Source organism: Schistocerca gregaria, chromosome X (genome assembly GCF_023897955.1).
Source record: "Schistocerca gregaria isolate iqSchGreg1 chromosome X, iqSchGreg1.2, whole genome shotgun sequence".
Lineage (NCBI taxonomy): Eukaryota > Metazoa > Arthropoda > Insecta > Orthoptera > Acrididae > Schistocerca > Schistocerca gregaria.
Window position 1 is genome coordinate 855,519,992 of NC_064931.1, and position 19,761 is coordinate 855,539,752.

The 19,761-nt window shown below is 40.2% G+C and overlaps 1 protein-coding gene across 1 annotated transcript in view; it reads left to right on the forward strand.

The window, feature by feature from the left end:
* The window catches only part of LOC126299594 (tyrosine-protein phosphatase 69D), a 365,347-nt gene that overhangs the window by 256,138 nt on the left and 89,448 nt on the right, over positions 1-19,761 (forward strand). The window contains exons 16-17 of the mRNA XM_049991615.1: positions 477-681; positions 4,503-4,694. Of these exons, the coding sequence (XP_049847572.1) occupies positions 477-681; positions 4,503-4,694 (397 nt within the window). The remainder of the gene's footprint in view (positions 1-476; positions 682-4,502; positions 4,695-19,761) is intronic.

Genomic DNA, 19,761 nt, shown 5'->3' on the forward strand with positions numbered 1-19,761 from the left:
GGAAGTCCATGCTGCAGTTACCTCCGGAGCATCTAGTACCAATCTTGCACTGCCAACCTCACCTGCTGTGCTGTCACCAAATCTGTGCCAATTGCCGAAGCTCCAGAAATTGCAAAGTTCTCTGTAGAAGACGTCATTTTGAAGCATGGAGCATCCCATTTGATGATCTCTGATCATGTAAAAAAATTCAGTCCTTGTTACTTTGCTAAGAATTCGTGTAAAAATCCCCCAGGACTACATGCCTGAGTTTAAAAGGAGAAACTTTTGTATTTCTTTCCCCTGTGCAATTTCTTTTAACCGTTAATTGAGTTGTGTGTGTGTGTGTGTGTGTGTGTGTGTGTGTGTGTGTGTGTGGGCGCGCGCGCGCACCCACCCTTCCTCAAATTCCTACTTGTTTAATGGAAAAATTGTTATAGATCTAATTTGAAACTTTACAGATTTAAGTGATGATTTAAATATTGGTTTTTATATTTCAGCTTCTTCCAGATAGATTTGCTGACAGAACAACAAGAAATTCAGAAGCTAGGGAGAACATGTACAAGAATCGGTATCCAGATATAAAAGCTTATGATCAGACAAGAGTTCGCCTTTCTCAGATTGATAGTATAGTAGGTTCAGATTATATCAATGCAAATTTTGTTGTAGGCTACAAAGAAAGAAAGAAGTTCATCTGTGCTCAGGGTAAGTTCAAATCAGTCTTGTCTAATGACTGTAAGCTGTGTAGAGTCCATTAAGGAATGTTAACGACATACGACATTCTGTAACTACTACTACTATTACTACTACTACTCTGAAACTTTTGCACTCTGCCCCCCCCCCCCTCCTCCCCCCCAAAACAGTTCTTTTAAGCTGCTCTCTCTCTCTCTCTCTCTCTCTCTCTCTCTCTCTCTCTCTCTCTCTCTCTCTCTCTCTCTCTCTCTCTCTCACACACACACACACACACACACACACACACACACACACACACACACCTAAACTACCGGCAAAATTGTACAGGTGTGAGTTTATGTATGTATGTATGTGTATGTGTACTATGTAGTTCTAAATAGGAGTCATCCATAAGCTAGCAGAGTTCTTTGTCTTGTTTATGTATCTTTTAGTGACTGAGTGCTTCTAGTATTCTGTGACATGTTATCTTTACCCTTAAAATGATTTACATTCCACCAAAACTTTGCATTAACATATTTATGATATACTTCTTTGTTGTTCATGATATAAGACATTTAAAAATTATTACATTAGTGCTCACACTTAGTATGTCAGTTACAAATAAAAACTTATCATTCATATGTGATTTTAGGAAGTAGCCCCACAAGTTTGTCATCAGTGTGTCATGTGTAACTTGGGAAACTGCAAGTTGAATGTTGTCTGCCGGGTGATTTTTGCTAAATGGAGACAAACTGCAGGAATCCCTGAAAGGGTAAAGAGCAGAAAAGGTCATGTGGACATAGGGTCTGAAATCCATTGCAAGGGAGGTACACCATTTGAAGGTGGAGACCAAAGATCTTTGACAGTGTATATTTAAGTGATTAAAAGCAAACACAAGATCACACCAGGCAAGTGGGAATGTTCTGTTCATACTACTGTTGTACTAGCATGGGGGCAGCACAACATGGTCACCGATTCGGCTGCAGTGTGTGGTTGGGGTAGATGTTGTCGAGATGTCTCAGTACGGAAATGTGAAAATTACATGGAGCTCTATCATGTAGTAGAACATTACCTACGTACTATGAAAGGCACATGTTGCAGCAGGGGAGGCATGTTCACCTCCAGAAAGTGCAGATATACCTCGTGTGTAAGGCATAGTAGAAGAATGAGTGGTCCCACGAGGCAGTCGCCAATAATCTGCACCCACACATTGTGGCTGAACCCATTTTGATGGTTTGCTGCCACAGTTCCACTAAAAACTAGTGCAGAAAGAACATTCAAACCTGTTTTGTGTGTTCTTGTGTCTGCTTTCAGTCAATGCTGTCAAAGATCTATTGTCTCCACCTTCAAGTTGGTATAACTCCCTTAGAACAAATTTCTGGCCATTTGATCTCTTCTTCTTCTTCGCCCCCCCCCCCTCCCCCCCAAATCGCGATTGCAGTTTATTGTATCGGGACATTGCTGCTTGAGATCAAATGACTGTTAGCAGAATATGGAATCAGTGGGTTCAGGGGGGTAATACGGAATGCCTTGTATCACTAGCAGTCAAGATGACAGGCATCTTATCTGCATGGCTGTAACAGATCGTGCAGCCACATCTCCATTCCTGAGTCAACAGATGGGGACGTTTTCAAGACAACCATCTGCATGAACAGTTTGATGACACTTGCAGCAGCATGGACTATCAGCTCAGAGACCATGGCTGCGGTTCCCCTTGACACTGCATCACAGACAGGAGCACTTGCGATGGTGTACTCAATGACGAACCTGGGTGCAAGAATGGCAAAATGTCATTTTTTCGGGTGAATCCAGGTTCTGTTTACAGCTTAATGATGGTTGAATCTGTGTTTGGCAACATCGCGGTGAACGCACATTGGTAGCATGTATTCGTCCTCGACATACTGGCGTATCACCCGGCGTGGTGATATGGGGTGCCATTTGTTACATGTCTTGGTCACCTCTTGTTCACATTGACGGCACTTTGAACGGTGGACGTTACATTTCAGATGTGTTACGACCTGTGGCTCTACCCTTCATTCGATCCCTGCGAAACCCTACATTTCAGCAGGATAATGCATGACCGCATGTTGCAGGTCCTGTACGGGATTATCTGGATACAGAAAATGTTTGACTGCTGCCCTGGCCAGCATATTCTCCAGATCTATCACCAATTGAAAATATCTGGTCAATGGTGGCCGAGCACGTGGCTCATTACAATACGCCAATCACTACTCTTGATGAACTGTGGTATCGTGTTGAAGCTGCATGGGCAGTGGGCAGCTGTACCCGTACACGCCATCCAAGCTCTGTTTGACTCAATGCCCAGGCGTATCAAGGCCATTATTACGGCCAGAGGTGGTTGTTCTGGGTACAGATTTCTCAGGATCTATGCACCCAAATTGCGTGAAAATGTAATCACATGTCAGTTCTAGTATAATATATTTGTCCAATGAATACTCGTTTATCATCTGCATTTCTTCTTGGTGTAGCAGTTTTGATGGCCAGTAGTGTAGTTTGATAGTGGGCAGATGTGATGGCCTGGAGGCTCAGCATGAGCACTTCAGAAACGGCATGCCTTGTCAGGTGTTAAAGAAACACATGGTGAAATCAAGGTGAAACTACGTCCAGACGTCGTGGGATTGAACAGCCACCCTTCATTACAGATGTCGTACGTCATAGGCTGGGCAGACTGGCAAAACAGGACAGGTGGTGAACTGTGGCGGAACTAAGATCAGACTGTTGGACAGAGAACAAGTGTGTCTGAACACACAGTGCACTGAACACTCCTAATGATGGGCCTCGGCAGGTGACGACCCATGTGTGTGCCAGTGTTAACACCACAATGTCAGTGGCAGTTATGGTTGAAATGGGCATACGATCATTGGCACTGGACAGTGATGCAGTGCCAGAGTGTTGCATGTTCTGATGAATCCCGATGCCTTCTTCAGCATGCCAACGGGAGCGCCGAATCCGTCTTCCAAGGAAGCAGCTCCTTGACACCTGTACTGTGGGACGGAGACAAACTGGCAGCAGCTCCGTTGTGATCTTGGGAACATTCACATAGACATCCATGGTTCCAATGTAGCAGGTGCAAGGCACCATGATGGCCAAGGAATGTTGTACACTGGTTGCAGACCACATACACCCTTTCAAGATGATCATGTTGACCTATGGCAGTGGCATTTCACATTAAGATAATGCACCATGTTACAATGCCAGGAGTGTGATGAAGTTGTTCAGGGGAGCATAGTAGTGAGTTCCAGTTGACCTGTTGGCCCTCTATCTCGCCAGATGTGAATACGATTGAACACATCTGGCATGTTATTGAACATGGCATCAGGGCTCATTGTGCCCTCCCCAGAATTTAAGGGAATTAGGTGATTTGCATGTGCAGATATGGTGCCAACTCAATCCAGCGACCTACTGAGAGCTCACTGATTCCATGCCACAACTTGTCATTGTTGTTATTGTGCCAAAGGTGGACATACTGGTTATTAGGTAGGTGATCATAATGTTCTGCTGATCAGTGTATGTAAGCTACTAAACAGCATTTCCATTTTCCACTTTGGCTATTAGTGTAATATTTATTTCAGTGGAGACTGGAAAAAGATGTGATGCATATTGATGAAGAAAAGTATGTGAAATATGAGAGAGATTGATTTGTAAGATGTTTACTTATATAGATTTTAGAAAGTAACTGAAGTAGTGTGCATTGCAAGTAATTTTCTCTCTCACAGTTTTCTAAAATGCACATGAACCTCTGATGTTATCAATTTTTCACTGTGCTTTATGTGTAGTTAAATAGTGTTACCAAAGTTAGACAGTAATATTATTATATTTTGTGTACATCTCAGGGCCAATGGACAACACCGTATGCGATTTTTGGCGGATGATATGGGAACAACATTTAGAACTGATTTTGATGCTTACAAATTTGGAAGAGTATAGTAAAACAAAGTGTGCAAAATATTGGCCTGATTCAATGGATGGAGAGAAGATCTTTGGTGACATCAGTGTAGCACATGTTCATGAGAAGAGATACTCTGGTAAGTTTAAACTCTTACTTATCATTGGTATTATCAGTATATCAGATTTGTTTTACTGTCTCCATATGCTATTTCAGTGTGTTGTCCACTTCTTGGATTTGACAGTGCAGTAGTTACTTTTTTTCCAATATTTCCAAGGGAATCCCCATTACCAAAGGAGTGTCATTAATGTAAAAATAATTTCATATTATTTCATGGTGAATGTAGTGTGTTTTATTTTGTAAATAAATCTTATCATTGTTTTATCATGCATGCTTCAATTTCATTATTCCTTCATAGATAATATTTTTTCAGAAGTGTGAGTTGTCAGTACAAAAATAACTGAAACTTAGCCTGAAAGTTAAACAAAGAAAAAATTTCAGCTCAAGTTAATTACATTCTCTCAAAACGGATTTAGTCAACTTCAATCAAATGTTATCAAGGTTGCCACAAGTTCTGGAAATCAGGGAAATATCAGGGAATTCCAAACACCTCAGGAGAATCTTAAAAAAATATTGGGAAAAATCTTATTTTTGTCTCAGTAGATAAAATTGTTTGTTTACTGAGATGTCATACTTCATCACTGGCTGGGTGCAGCGGAGTATGTGCTCTGCCTCCCTGCTCTCTGCTTCTCCCCTTTCCACCCATCCCCTCAGCTTGCAGTTAGTGTTGCCATTACTTGCTTCTAGCCTAACAGCTGCAGATGAGAGCCAGGGAGGCATGAGGAGTGGTTTGTTTGGATCTGATTCTCAGAGATTGTTGATGCAGCTGCCGGAGACAATGCTCATGTGTGCACGAGTTAAGTTTGAGTGATTGTGCGAATGTGTGTGCACTCTCGTTTTCTGACAAAGGCTATGGCCAAAAATTTAGTTATGAGAGTGTGATTGTCTTTTCTACGTGCCTGTCTCAGTTCAGCGATCATCTTTATGGGGAGTTGCTACCTATCCTCATTAGTATTGATTCTCAGAATATTTGTGCAAGTTATATGTTGTGTGGGTGATCACTGCAGTCTGATTTCATCAACATGATGTCTGTGACATGTGAATAGCTGGCCACATGAGTGGACTTCCATGGCAGGCCAAAAGCACAGGCCATTTCTGTGGGTATCTCTAACGGATTGGGCCTGCCGATCTGAAGTCCATAGTTTCCCAATAATGTGCGGGCGCTGCCAGTCAGATCTAGTCTCACTGACCTGCCCACAGGCTGGGTCTGTCTGTGTGTGTGGTGTAATGCAGTAGATTTTCATGATTTATCCATGGACCCAGGACTGTAGTGCTCCTTGGCAGACCAGAGGCCACAGGCGATTGATTTCAGGAATTGCGACTGTCTCACAGGAAGTACATAGTACAGTGTGGCGTTTTATAGACATTTTATTTATTCTAGTACATCTGGGCACTTCAAAAGTGGTTTATATTTTAGAAAGTACGGATGATAAGAAGAAGAAAATCGTGGCGGTTGCTGGCAGTTTATATGCTCTGTACTCATGTATTTCTTGAAAGAAAAATCACACGACACCTGTAGAATAATATACATATCACAGTTAATAATAACTGACAGTAACAAACATAGTAGAAACAACATTTTATTGGTGGTCACCTATACTGTTGGTTTACGCAATTGTTCCCCATCATATACATTTCTTTCAAGAGGTCTACTTTCTCCTGAGGTTATTTCTGAAAGCAGTGAAGGTATTTTAAATGTCTTGCGACTCCAATGAAATGTGTATTTTTGTCACCAAATGTGTTTCACTGTATTGAAATAAAATAACATCAGTGGTCGTAATGAAACATATATACCATTTGGCTTGCTTTCTCCATCGAAAAACAGTTTATTACACAAGATGTTGATGTTAGTACTTAAGATTTTTAGTCACACATTTAGAAATGCAGAAGTCCTTACATTTTTTTGTCAACTTGAGATCTCAAAAATTTGTCAGGGAAAAATGCTAAAACTTGTCTGGAAATCAGGGAAATATAAGGGAATTTCATTTGGGGAAACTTGGGGAAACCCTGGTTATATTAGTGTAATAGATGTCCATGATACAAAAGACAATCAGAAAATACATCAATTTATCTACAGATGAATTTGTGTTACATACACACACCTAACAAACCAGAAAATATTGTAACCTTATGGGAGAGGAAAGGATTGTGGCAGCTGGGAGAGGGTTTTTTTTGTGTGCCGAGAGAGGGGGGGGGGGGGGGGGGCAGGGCAATCAGGGCATGTGGAACTGTTGAGAACTAAGAGAAATATCTCTCAATCATATTGGCAAAATATGGGTACAGGTCAATTCTGATAAGTCGCATAACAGAGTAGAGAGATACAAGAGAAAGAGATGAGAGCAGGAAGAGAAGTGCAGTGTCTGAATAACAGAGTAGTGGGGATGCAGAAATGGAGGATAGTGCTACAGGGGTCATTCCTACCTACTCAGTTCAAATGGGGCGATGGGGGTGTTGGTGTTGAGGAGGTATCCAGATGGCATGGGTTTTGATGCAGCTTTTGAAGTAATTGGTGGCACAGTGTGTAGCCTGTGCAGTGGTCAAGTAATTAATGTTTTGGTTAGGCACTGTTTAGTGGTAGCCATAAACATGTCTAGAGTGCTGATTAGTTGTTGAACCTAAAAAGAAACGTCCACAATTATTGCAGTATGGGTAGTATATCAGGGTGTATACGACCCGGAACAAATGGGAGAAACCCAGGAATTTTTTCGTCCGGGAGAAAACCGGGAAAAGCACAGGAATTTTTTAGAATTCTGGGAATTTTTCAGTGTTTCAATTTTCAGTTAAATTTTTGTAATTTTGACTGATAAGAACTGATATCTAACAAAGAATATTACTGTATCCCGCTGTTGCAGAATTTGACTGCAGCAGTAGAACATAAGCAAGAGAAAAAATATAGTAAAACTTAAGTTGCAAAGGAAATGCTCCATTTACAACAAAACACACTGCACACACAAGCATCTGCCAACAGCAAAATTCGTTTCATAACAACAAACTGCTTGGATGAGTATGACGTCACAACTGTTTACATTAGCTTCGTTAGAACAGTTGTCAGTGGGCTCATGCGCCTGTACAGTTGAGTCACGTATGAACAGTACATTCTCCTGCTTATGGCTACTTGAAGTGTGCCTGTTGGCTGTATCAGCTGTAGCAGTAAGCCAGATGGTACCCAGAAAACTTTTCTGGCATGTGTTGTTTACATTTAGTGATTTTGCTGTTTCCTCTTTGTTTATAGCTCTCGCGTCAAATGAAAACAAAATGGATTTCTGTGGCCGGGAGCCATCAATTGTATTAAAATATATTTGCATAATTATGGAAGGCTAAAATGCGGTATTAGTTTCAGTATTTTTATTTTATTTTATTTCTAGGTTTTTGACAGTCAAACATTAATCGCTTTGCAGAACAATGAAGTTATTTTCGTCTGTTTGCTAAAGAAATTTGGCTGTTATTAATCTTTTCTGCTGAGGCAGCCAATTTATTTGAAACAAATTGTTTCATTCTACACTATTGGTTAGTTTCAACTGTTTCCTAAATTTCAAGCACACATTTTCATCGTTTTGAATGTATGGCATTATGCTGCAATAAAGAACCAAACACGAGATAATGCAGTACTGGTACTCCAAGAAAAATTACATCCCGAAAACCACACTGAAACTCTTAATAGGTTGGGGCCTACTTCATTGTGAATCTTGACATACAAATGTGCACTTTAAGCCAAATTATGTATTTTAGGATGGTTTACAAAATTCTGATGTTCTTGGAGTATCATCTGATGTTCTGTTTCTTTTATGACGTAATGTTAGATCTCTTAATGCTTTAAACGTACAAACATACAGGCTTCCTACGTCATCATAGCTGCGCACACACAGCATTTCCTGTTGTTTGGTGGTCAATGGCAACTGCTGAAATGAACCTGTTTCTAATAGCTTGAGGGAAAATATTGTGATTGGTGGTTTAAAAAGCGTCACTTTCAATATAAATTTCCATTTACGCAAGATTAATTATGTTGTGTATGAGGATGTGCGATGAATTTCTTAAATCAGTGTGTCTGACTTTCATTTAAAACTTACTTTGAGGATCAGCCACATAGAAAAATTTTGAGCCCAGAAGACCAGACATTTATTTCATTATTAAAAATTTTACTTACATATTTGTGTGATGTATCCTAAAGTGTAACACACGTGAGAGAAGACCAATTTATAAGTGAACACTTAGCTTTTCTGGTGACTAATTGATCTTTGAGACCAGTATTATACGCGAAAGTGTATTTTATTTTTTTTATTTTTTATTTTTTTTATTTTTTATTTTTTTTTTTTTTTTTTCCAACCCTTGCATATTAATTTATACCATTAACTTTTCCTACTTGTGTGTTTGTGTTACTTAACAGTGATGCTGTTGACTAACCACATCATGTGTTTTATGTTCCGAGTATCTGCTTTCACTGGCTGGCAGAATCACGTGATATGAGCTATGATTGGCTTACAAAAGCACATCACAATCTCGATTTCAAAGTTTCGGAAACTTACCGTACTGTATTTGGTGGAATTCGAATGTATACTTTTGTAATATGAAAATATGCAGCATACTTGTTGCTGCACATGAAATATCCTTTCTTTTTTTCTGCTCGCAGTCATAGTCTAATGTGCCGAGAGGTTCAAGCCAGTGCATAAAACCTTTAACCCTTTAAAGGATTGATAAGTTTTACAGTTCTGAGGGAAAGTATACTGTCACTTAACAGGGATTGGATTGGATTGTTTGGGGAGGAGACCAGACAGCGAGGTCATTGGTCGATCAGATTAGGTAAGGACAGAGAAGGAAGTCAGCCATGCCCTTTCAAAGGAATCATCCCGGCATTTGCCTGGAACGATTTAGAGAAATCACAGAAAACCTAAATCAGGATGGCCGGATGCGGGATTGAACCGTCGTCCTCCAGAATGTGAGTCCAGTGTGCTAGCCACTGTGCCATCTCACTTGGTACTTAAGAGGGAAAAAGTGTATTTTCATCTGGGAGAAAGTGTATTTTATCTGTGAAATGTGGGAAAAATCCAGGAATTTATTTTTTCCTTGTCCACGTATACACCCTGTGCATTATATTGCTGTTTCATATGCAAGTCTATCTTTGATGGGATAGGAAATTCCTGTAACTTCAGTGAGTAGGGACATAAACACTATCTGATAAAAAGTATCCGGTCAGTCAGTTAAGAACATTTTTCCACATGAGCGACTTTTCATTTGGCACCCTCCTCTACCTCCACTCCCTCTTTTCTCCCTCGTACACTTACGCCCATTTCAGTTTTCACTGTTATTACTAATATGTACTGTACGCAAATTTTTCAGTTGGGTGCCCCTGGCATCCCTCTCAGCTTGTCAGCCCAAGTGGTTGTTACTAATTGTAACACATCCTGTACAGAAATCTCACAGTTGTGGCACATTCGGTGCAGGTCTCAGGTTTTCGCCGCAAGCAGTTTGTCCTTAAACCCGCACTGTGGTCACCCAAATGTAATGTGGAATTGACCACTGTATGTCATGAGTAGCAGACCTACCAGTATAAAAGTAAAAACTTTTCTAAAGCTGCCCAAGTCGACAACAGGTGATGTGATGAAGTGATATGTGAAGGAACAGGCCCAGCTAAGCCAGGTCCAGGTAGACCTCATGTAGTGGCAGACAAGGACCATCTACTATTGCAGTGTGTAGTTGTAAAAAATCACATGAAATCAGCAGGAGAAATCAGTCAAGAGTTCCGAAGTGCTACCGGCAGCCCAGATACCACCATGATTGTGCATAGGGAGTTAAGAAGAGTGAAGAACAATCACCGGACAGCTCCTCACAAGCTACACATTTCTGTAGTTAATGCTGGGGCTTGTGGTGGTATAAAAAGTGACTCCACTGGACAGTGGATGACTGGAAATGAGTTAGTTGGAGTGATGACTCATGCTATATACTGTAGCAATCCAATGGGAGGGTTTGGGTTTGGCAGATACCTGGGGAAAGTTACCTGCTGTCATCTATAGCACCAGCAGTGAAGTACAGAGCAGGTGGTGTTAAGATGTGGAGGTGTTTCTTGTGGTACTATTGCATTTGAGAAAACACTAAATGCAGAAGGTTAAAAACACATTCTACAGCCTTGCATACTGTGTACATTAGAGGAACAGTTCAGAGGTAATCATTGATGATCTCAAACAATGGAAAATCCAGGATCGAATAACAATAATATAATGAAAAGGTTGGCGGTTACTCACCATGTAGAGGAGACTTCTTTGGCCAAAAGACCTACTTTGAAAAATAGAAAAAAAAAAACACACACACACACACACACACACAAAAGGCATATGTGTGTTGATTATGCTTGCGTGAATGTGAGTATGCTTTCTATTTGCAAAGAAGGCCTTTTGGCTAAAAGCTCAAATGTATAGCAGTCTCTTTATTGTATGACTCAGCAACTTCTCTATATAGTGAGTAGCAGTCTATCCTCCTCATAATATTGTTGATTGTGCACCCTATCATAAAGCAGAATCTGTGAGGCAACAGTTTGTGGGCAATAACATTCCATACATGAACTGGCCTGCTTACAGTCCCAACCTGAACCCAATGGAATGCCTTTGGGATTAATAATGTATGGGAAGTTCTGGTTGAAAATTATGAATTATTTAGGAATAAGGGAAACTACTCACCAAAAGGCAAAGCACTGTGTCATTGATAGGTTTACAAATAAAAGGAATGGAACTTGGCTAACTTTCAGAATGGATTGCCTTTTTCTAGCTGTAGGGGCGAGGGGGGGAGGGGGGGGGGGGGTTGGTGAGTGCGTGCGACCCCCCACCACACACACACACACACACACACACACACACACACACACACACACACACACACACACACTCCCTTACCTGTCTCCTACATTGTTCAGTCAACTGCCAGCACTTTACTGGCCATGGCGAGTATACTGGGTTGAGGTGGGGGTGTGGCGTGGAATGGGATGAGGGGATGGAGATAGGCAGGAGGCAGGGAGGGCATTGGTGGGAAGCTAGTGGCGGAACCTATCTGTGTGCTAGCTGGGTGCAGGTGGAAGGGGCAAGTGGTAGATGACTGGGCACATGATTAGTTAGAATAGCAACTTCACTCTGGATTCCAATCTCAAACAACACTACCCTCTCTGATTTCAGTTCTTGAGGAATATTGGGCTGCCATTCCTTGCAGACATTCAGATACCTTATTGAAAGCATCTGCAGCAGAGTTCAAGCCATCATAAAGGCAAAAGGTTGATACACCCCATGGTAATGTCCACTAATAGGTATCTGAATGATATTGATCAATAAAATAGCACCCACACCCACGTGTGTGTGTGTGTGTGTGTGTGTGTGTGTGTGTGTGTGTGTGTAAAAAGTCATCTATATTACCAAACAATTATCTCAGGGCACGGGACCTGACCCTTTAAAAATCTAAATTTCCATCATAATCTACTCATTAAGATGTACAATCTGTTAGGTAAGAGCGTGGTGGACATTACAAACAGATGGTAAAAGATACTGCCTTAGTTCTTTCACAAGCCAAGCAAGATCGTAAGAGATGGGAAAGAGCCACCGTGGTACAACAACCGAGTTAGAAAACTGCTGCGGAAGCAAAGGGAACTTCACAGCAAACATAAACATAGCCAAAGACTTGCAGACAAACAAAAATTAGCGAAATGCAGTGTGAGGAGGGCTATGCGAGAGGCTTTCAATGAATTCGAAAGTAAAGTTCTATGTACTGACTTGGCAGAAAATCCTAAGAAATTTTGGTCCTATGTCAAAGCGGTAGGTGGATCAAAACAAAATGTCCAGACACTCTGTGACCAAAATGGTACTGAAACAGAGGATGACAGACTAAAGGCCGAATTACTAAATGTCTTCTTCCAAAGCTGTTTCACAGAGGAAGACTGCACTGTGCTCCCTTCTCTAGATTGTCGCACAGTTGACAAAATGGTAGATATCGAAGTAGACGACAGAGGGATAGAGAAACAATTAAATTCGCTCAAAAGAGGAAAGGCCGCTGGTCCTGATGGAATACCAGTTCGATTTTACACAGAGTACGCGAAGGAACTTGCCCCCCTTCTTGCAGCGGTGTACCGTAGGTCTCTAGAAGAGCGAAGTGTTACAAAGGATTGGAAAAGGGCACAGGTCATCCCCGTTTTCAAGAAGGGACGTCGAACAGATGTGCAGAACTATAGACCTATATCTCTAACGTCGATCAGTTGTAGAATTTTGGAACACGTATTATGTTCGAGTATAATGTCTTTTCTGGAGACTAGAAATCTACTCTGTAGGAATCAGCATGGGTTTCGAAAAAGACGGTCGTGTGAAACCCAGCTCGCGCTATTCGTCCACGAGACTCAGAGGGCCTTAGACACGGGTTCACAGGTAGATGCCGTGTTTCTTGACTTCCGCAAGGCGTTTGACACAGTTCCCCACAGTCGTTTAATGAACAAAGTAAGAGCATACGGACTATCAGATCAATTGTGTGATTGGATTGAGGAGTTCCTAGATAACAGAACGCAGCATGTCATTCTCAATGGAGAGAAGTCTTCCGAAGTAAGAGTGATTTCAGGTGTGCCGCAGGGGAGTGTCATAGGACCGTTGCTATTCACAATATACATAAATGACCTGGTGGATGACATCGGAAGTTCACTGAGGCTTTTTGCAGATGATGCTGTGGTGTATCGAGAGGTTGCAACAATGGAAAATTGTACTGAAATGCAGGAGGATCTGCAGCGAATTGACGCATGGTGCACGGAATGGCAATTGAATCTCAATGTAGACAAGTGTAATGTGATGCGAATACATAGAAAGATAGGTCCCTTATCATTTAGCTACAAAATAGCAGGTCAGCAACTGGAAGCAGTTAATTCCATAAATTATCTGGGAGTACTCATTAGGAGTGATTTAAAATGGAATGATCATATAAAGATGATCGTCGGTAAAGCAGATGCCAGACTGAGATTCATTGGAAGAATCCTAAGGAAATGCAATCCGACAACAAAGGAAGTAGGTTACAGTACGCTTGTTCGCCCAATGCTTGAATACTGCTCAGCAGTGTGGGATCCGCACCAGGTAGGGTTGATAGAAGAGATAGGGAAGATCCAACGGAGAGCAGCGCGCTTCGTTACAGGATCATTTAGTAATTGCGAAAGCGTTACGGAGATGATAGATAAACTCCAGTGGAAGACTCTGCAGGAGAGACGCTCAGTAGCTCGGTACGGGCTTTTGTTAAAGTTTAGAGAACATACCTTCACCGAAGAGTCAAGCAGTATATTGCTCCCTCCTACGTATATCTCGCGAAGAGACCATGAGGATAAAATCAGAGAGATTAGAGCCCACACAGAAGCATACCGACAATCCTTCTTTCCACGTACAATACGAGACTGGAATAGAAGGGAGAACCGATAGAGGTACTCAGGGTACCCTCCGCCACACACCGTCAGGTGGCTTGCGGAGTATGGATGTAGATGTAGATGTAGAAGGAACCTTTGTCCTTCATGCACTGTCTATAAAAATGAGCTTGCTTGGATTTCTTGACTGAGATACACAAGAAGAGACAGGAACATCACATTTATCAAAAATATTTGGTGCTGACTACCAAAAGTTAGTTAGTTGACAGAAATGAAGATTGTATATTGTAGGAGGAGAATGATCCGAAGCACCGCAACAGTCTTTGCAGTGATTGGAAAAAGGGGAAAGGTGTGCAGTTAACGGATTGGGCCTTGCAGTCACCTGACACTAATCCTACTGAAAATGTATGGCCTTACATAAAAAATAAGTTGCAAGGAAAAAAGATCTTCTCTTTGAAACAGCTGTCAACACAAATTCAATGAACTTGGATGTGTCTTCCACGTGAATATGCAGAAAACCAGGTTTCAAGCTGGCCTCAGAGCTGCCAAGCAATTAATGATGCTGCGTATGAGTGGATGTATTTCCAACCGTAATTGCATTTTTCTTTTGTTCATATATGATGTATGCATATATCTTAATTTGTTATCAAATACATTTTTCCACTGATAAACTGTACTACAGTCTTGTTTAATAGACTGTACAATGTGATGAGAGGTTCAACACCAGAAAAGTATTAAATACATAATCTGTGTGTGTGTGTGTGTGTGTGTGTGTGTGTGTGTGTGTGTGTGTGTGTGATTTCAGGCAGCGTAACTCACCATACGCAAATACCCAGATTATATTCATTCAGTATTTGAGACTCGGAGCACTTAACAACTTCCAACAAACTTTAAGCATAATTACGAATCTTTTCAAAACTTTTTCTCACCTACATACTTAATGCTATATGTTTGACACATTAACTCATTTGTTAATTAATCAGAGGTTTGAAACTGTTTTATTCATGGGGATTCAATTCTATCAAGACTGTTTTTTACTAGTTATACCTAGGTCATCCACAAGGAAATATCCTTGTCAGTGCAGGTTGTAAACAGAAGTGACATGAGTAGCAAAATATTACTTTCGGCAATGAGGGTAGGTTTTTGGGTGGCATGTCCTTCATGTCAGTTGCATGATGAGAGGTGATCGAAACTTTGATTGAGACTGTGATTGAATTTCTCAAGGCCTCCACCGTAAGGAGAGCACAGGTTGCTGTATCCTGTGGTCATACAATAAGTTGTCAGCTGTCATAGGAGCTAGGAGTGCCGAGGGGAAAGTGTGCTGTCATTCCTGCAAGCTGCTGCAACTTTTTTGGTGCAAGAACAGTACTTCTCAGTACTGATTGCTTTTTTGGTTTTGTGAGAAGAAAATGTTCAGGAAACTTTTTCCTGGACTAGCTGGACATACTGTACTGTATCTTTCATGATGAGAATTGTAGTAGGAGAAATGAAAATAGTGGAAATCTTATTTAATCCCTTGCAGGCAATGAAAACAATGAAAAGTGAATAAACACTTCTTCTTAAAATTGGAATAGGAGGAACTAGTACTAAAAAAGTGGAGTTAACACAGCTGATTTTGTGTTAAATATTAACGTGTTACTGAATTTCTAACTAATTTGTAAAGTTCTCATACTAATTATTGCCTTCGTCAATAGGTGATAAGTCAGTAGGAAAATAACAGATTTTGATCATTTGAAAGAAACAAAACAAACAAGTACAATGAAAAGAATAAGTGTTCTTAGCATTGTGCCTGTCTGCAACTCTAATGCTTACTCTGTGTTGCGAGTTGCAATCTATCCTTTCCGTATTGTTGTTGTTCTAACCTGGTCTTTCCATTGTTTTAGTTTAAACAAAACACTTTGATAGTAATCCAGTCTATAGCAGAAGAAAATTAGTTTTTTTTCCTCTGATTATGAAATATGCTTTATGGAATAAGATATTAAAAATTAACACATTTGCACGAGGCATATTTAAATTGTCTCATTCCTAAAGGGCCTTGCATGTACCATGACTGGCAACAAATGAGTTCTGCAAAACAAAAGTTTATTGATAGAGATTTATTTCACTGCTTCTCTGTGGCAAAATGAGCACCGTACATAGTGACTGCCAAAGGTCATGTTGTGAATGTGTGATGTAAGGAACATGTTAAAATATATTGGTCTTCAAATAATATCCGTAAGCCACAGTCGGTGAAGGTGACATTTGATTCTGTAATTTTGTTTTGCTGTTCTTTTCCATCTTTTATTTTCTCTCTGTAATGAATATGATTTGCAGGAACACACATTGGGTAATTTTCGTAGCTGACATAGATAAAAGTATCAGTTAAAGTAAGCAAGTTTTTGGTATTATCTTTAGTGCACCACCACTAGCCTGAGAAGTATATTGAAATTCTGAAAAGTCTTTCATAATGACATTGTTGTATAAAACATTCTTGGACTTCTTTCCATGTCAATTCAGTGTTAAATATTGAGCTTTCTATCAACTGCAGTTGCTCCTTACGAAGGCGGCGATGGAAATTGTCGAAACCTCAAGGTTTTACCCTGAATTGACATGGCAAGAAGTGTGAGAATGTTTTATATGTATTGAAAAATATAAATGCTACATTTCATCTGATAGTACTGGAGGATTTCCAGCTGCTCAAGCTGTAGCAACACTTTGGAACTGACTGTTGTAATTTTCAGTTTGAGTAAACATCTATGCAATGAAAGTCATGACTCAGTGATTTGATGAAACTGAGCTGTACAGTATTATATGAGAACCAGACTAGACCTCCCAAAATTTGCCATGAACTGTTCCCCATGTTGCAGGAGGAATGGAATGTTTGCTGATATCTTTTAGAACTTCGGAAAATCTCTTCAGTAGAGAGTAGTGTCTCTAATAATGGTAAAGAATTGACTGGTGTCATCCTGACAGTGTAACAACTTTAGAATAAATTATTTAGTAAGTGTGTCTTTAGTGATACCATAATGTATATAACTTGTATATCATTATGGTGAATGCTCCATAATGTTTCATATCCAATTAAGAGCAAAAAAGTTAACTGTGAAAAATTGCAGTGAGATTGAAGAACCCTACACAACACTAATGCAAATGAAATGCAACATTGCAGTTTTTTTATGTTTACACTAGATGTATCTTGCTCAGGTACTGTTACTCAAATATACAAAAAGGACTGTGTCAACATTCTATGCCTGCCATAAGAAGACACAAAAACATTCTCTGCAAATGGGATAATTATGTATTATCTGTAGATGCACCACATAGTAATTAAACAGGTAAAAGAGAGTATTGACTTTCCCTTTGGTGATTATAACCAAATACTCAACATCCAGAGATTCACAGTGTCTCTCGTGTTTGACTCCAGGTTAAGTTGCTGTACTCCCCCTCCCCTCACCCGCACACAATAAATGTATGTTGTGTTAACAGCTAATACTCTGTGACTTAACATCACCCCAACTAATTACCATTGGCATGGAATGATATCAATCATAACTGGTAAAATAGTGTTTTCCAATGAATCAGTGTTGTCTTTGGCAAATAATTGTCCATATCAGACGTCCATTTTAACCCCAAATATATCTGTGCGTCTTATACTGGATGTTCAAAAAGTCTCTCCGCAGTGCCGTATGATTGTTCGCATGCCTGGGTTACTTCCCTTCAAGTGGACTCTCCCAACATTTCATTATGTGAAAATTTATAAGTAAAAATGAATATTCAATCAATTAATAACTTATATTTCACGGAGTTACATTTTGGTATCTTCACTGCGGCATACAGCACACGAGGCTAACAATCATACAGCACTGCAGAGAGACGTTTTCAACACCTCATATGTTGTGCAAGTAATGAAATGATCACACCAATCAGCTGCCATATCTTGAAGGTATCTATGTCAACAGCAAGATAATGATTCCTTTCTTCTCTGAAAGCCTCATTCTGCCACAGTGGCCTGCCTAAATCATTTAGATTTAATTATAGCTTAGGTACTTTCAAGAAATAACTCTGTCAGAATTGTTTCCCAAGCTTTCCAATCCATGCCCATGCCATATCTCAAGAATTTCATCATTAATGGGATGTTAAATCGTAATCTCCTGTCTTTCTGTTCTGCATACATCAATCAATCAACCACATTCACAAAAGAGGTGATATGGAAAAACTAGCTTCACCTCCCACCAAGAACTGAAGATGTGCTGTCGAAAAGGAAGTGGCATGAATTGCCTGACTTATTGCCCACCCCATAGACACCCTTCCACACAGGACTCAATTGGTGCTGGAATTTGAAGACCCTTGGATAATATATTTAGTGGCATACTGTTTGAAGGTCCAGAACTTCTGAATAACTATTGTGATCTTTTGAATTTGTTAGTTTTGTATTTTTTGCACCAAAGAACATAACACAGTAACACAAAAAGTGCAAAAAGTACAATTCAGAATGAAACACTGCAATCATGCTACTGAATTATAGCGTGTCGACAGACTGACTGAAGTGCCAAGCCAGTATGCTGTTTGCTCCAACTATCAATAGACGGTACCTCACCATAGACAACATTTTTCCCACCTTAGAAACCAGATATCTCTGGTTTTCTTGGGTATTTTTAACCAATGTGTCATTCACATTGATACTCAAGAAGGTGTGTAATTCCTCCAATAGCACACAGAATTACAAGTGTTCTTTACCAGTATAAGCAATAGTGTACTTTGTGTAATGTGATTAGCTCTTGCATAATAAGGTGAGTAGCTCAAATTTCAACTCCAAAACATTTTTTATGCTGTCAATGAAGCGTTATCTGCTTGTGTGTACTCCAGGAATGCTCACTGGTTACCCAGTATCTTGTGTTTTTGAATAGGTAGAATTGTTTAGTTAGTGCAATTCATGATCCAAAACATGCCATGGCTTTTTCTTCTCTCGTTTCCAATCGCCGTAAGCAAAAATATTAAAACCGTAGTTTTGCACCATTCGCAGAACTAGCTGTGTAGTTTGAGCTGATGGTATACCTGCCTCAATGTAGTTTTTACGTTATCTTCAATTACATGGATTAATAGTACTTTAAAGTTACTGGCAGAATAAAACTGTGTGATGGACTTAGACTTGAAACTGGAACCTGCCTTTCACAGGCAATGCTTCTTACTGATTGAGTTATGTATGAGTCACAAGCTACCCTCACATGTTAACTTTCACTGGTACCTACCTCATAGTTTCATATGTCACGGAAGTTCTCCTGCATACCTTGAGGAATTAGCAGTCTCAGAACGAAAGTTATTGGGGAAATTGGCTTTTCAGCAGAGTGAAAAATTCATTCCTTAAATGATCCTCTAGGTTGTGGCCGAGTGAAAGATTCATTCTGCTAGTATTGCTTTCTTTTGTGTTGTTATATGTTTCTAAATAGTAAAAGTTGGACAAGATCAGTATTTGTTGCATGCAATGGCTGGGGAGAAACAGATATCTGCTTAGTCGCATTTGATAGGCTACAGGCTGCTCCGCTTTGTTGTGGCAGTGTAGCAGCTCATGCAGTGACTGTTGCATGATGGTGGCCTCAGCTGTTACCTAGAATCCTTAATTTCAAAACACCTCCCAGTATGTCTGGCCTGGCTGGCTCATCCTCACTCAATAGTGGATGTGCATAGTGGCATGATTGTGTTTCTCTGACTAGAAGCCTTATGTGAACACACATCATATGACGATCTCCTC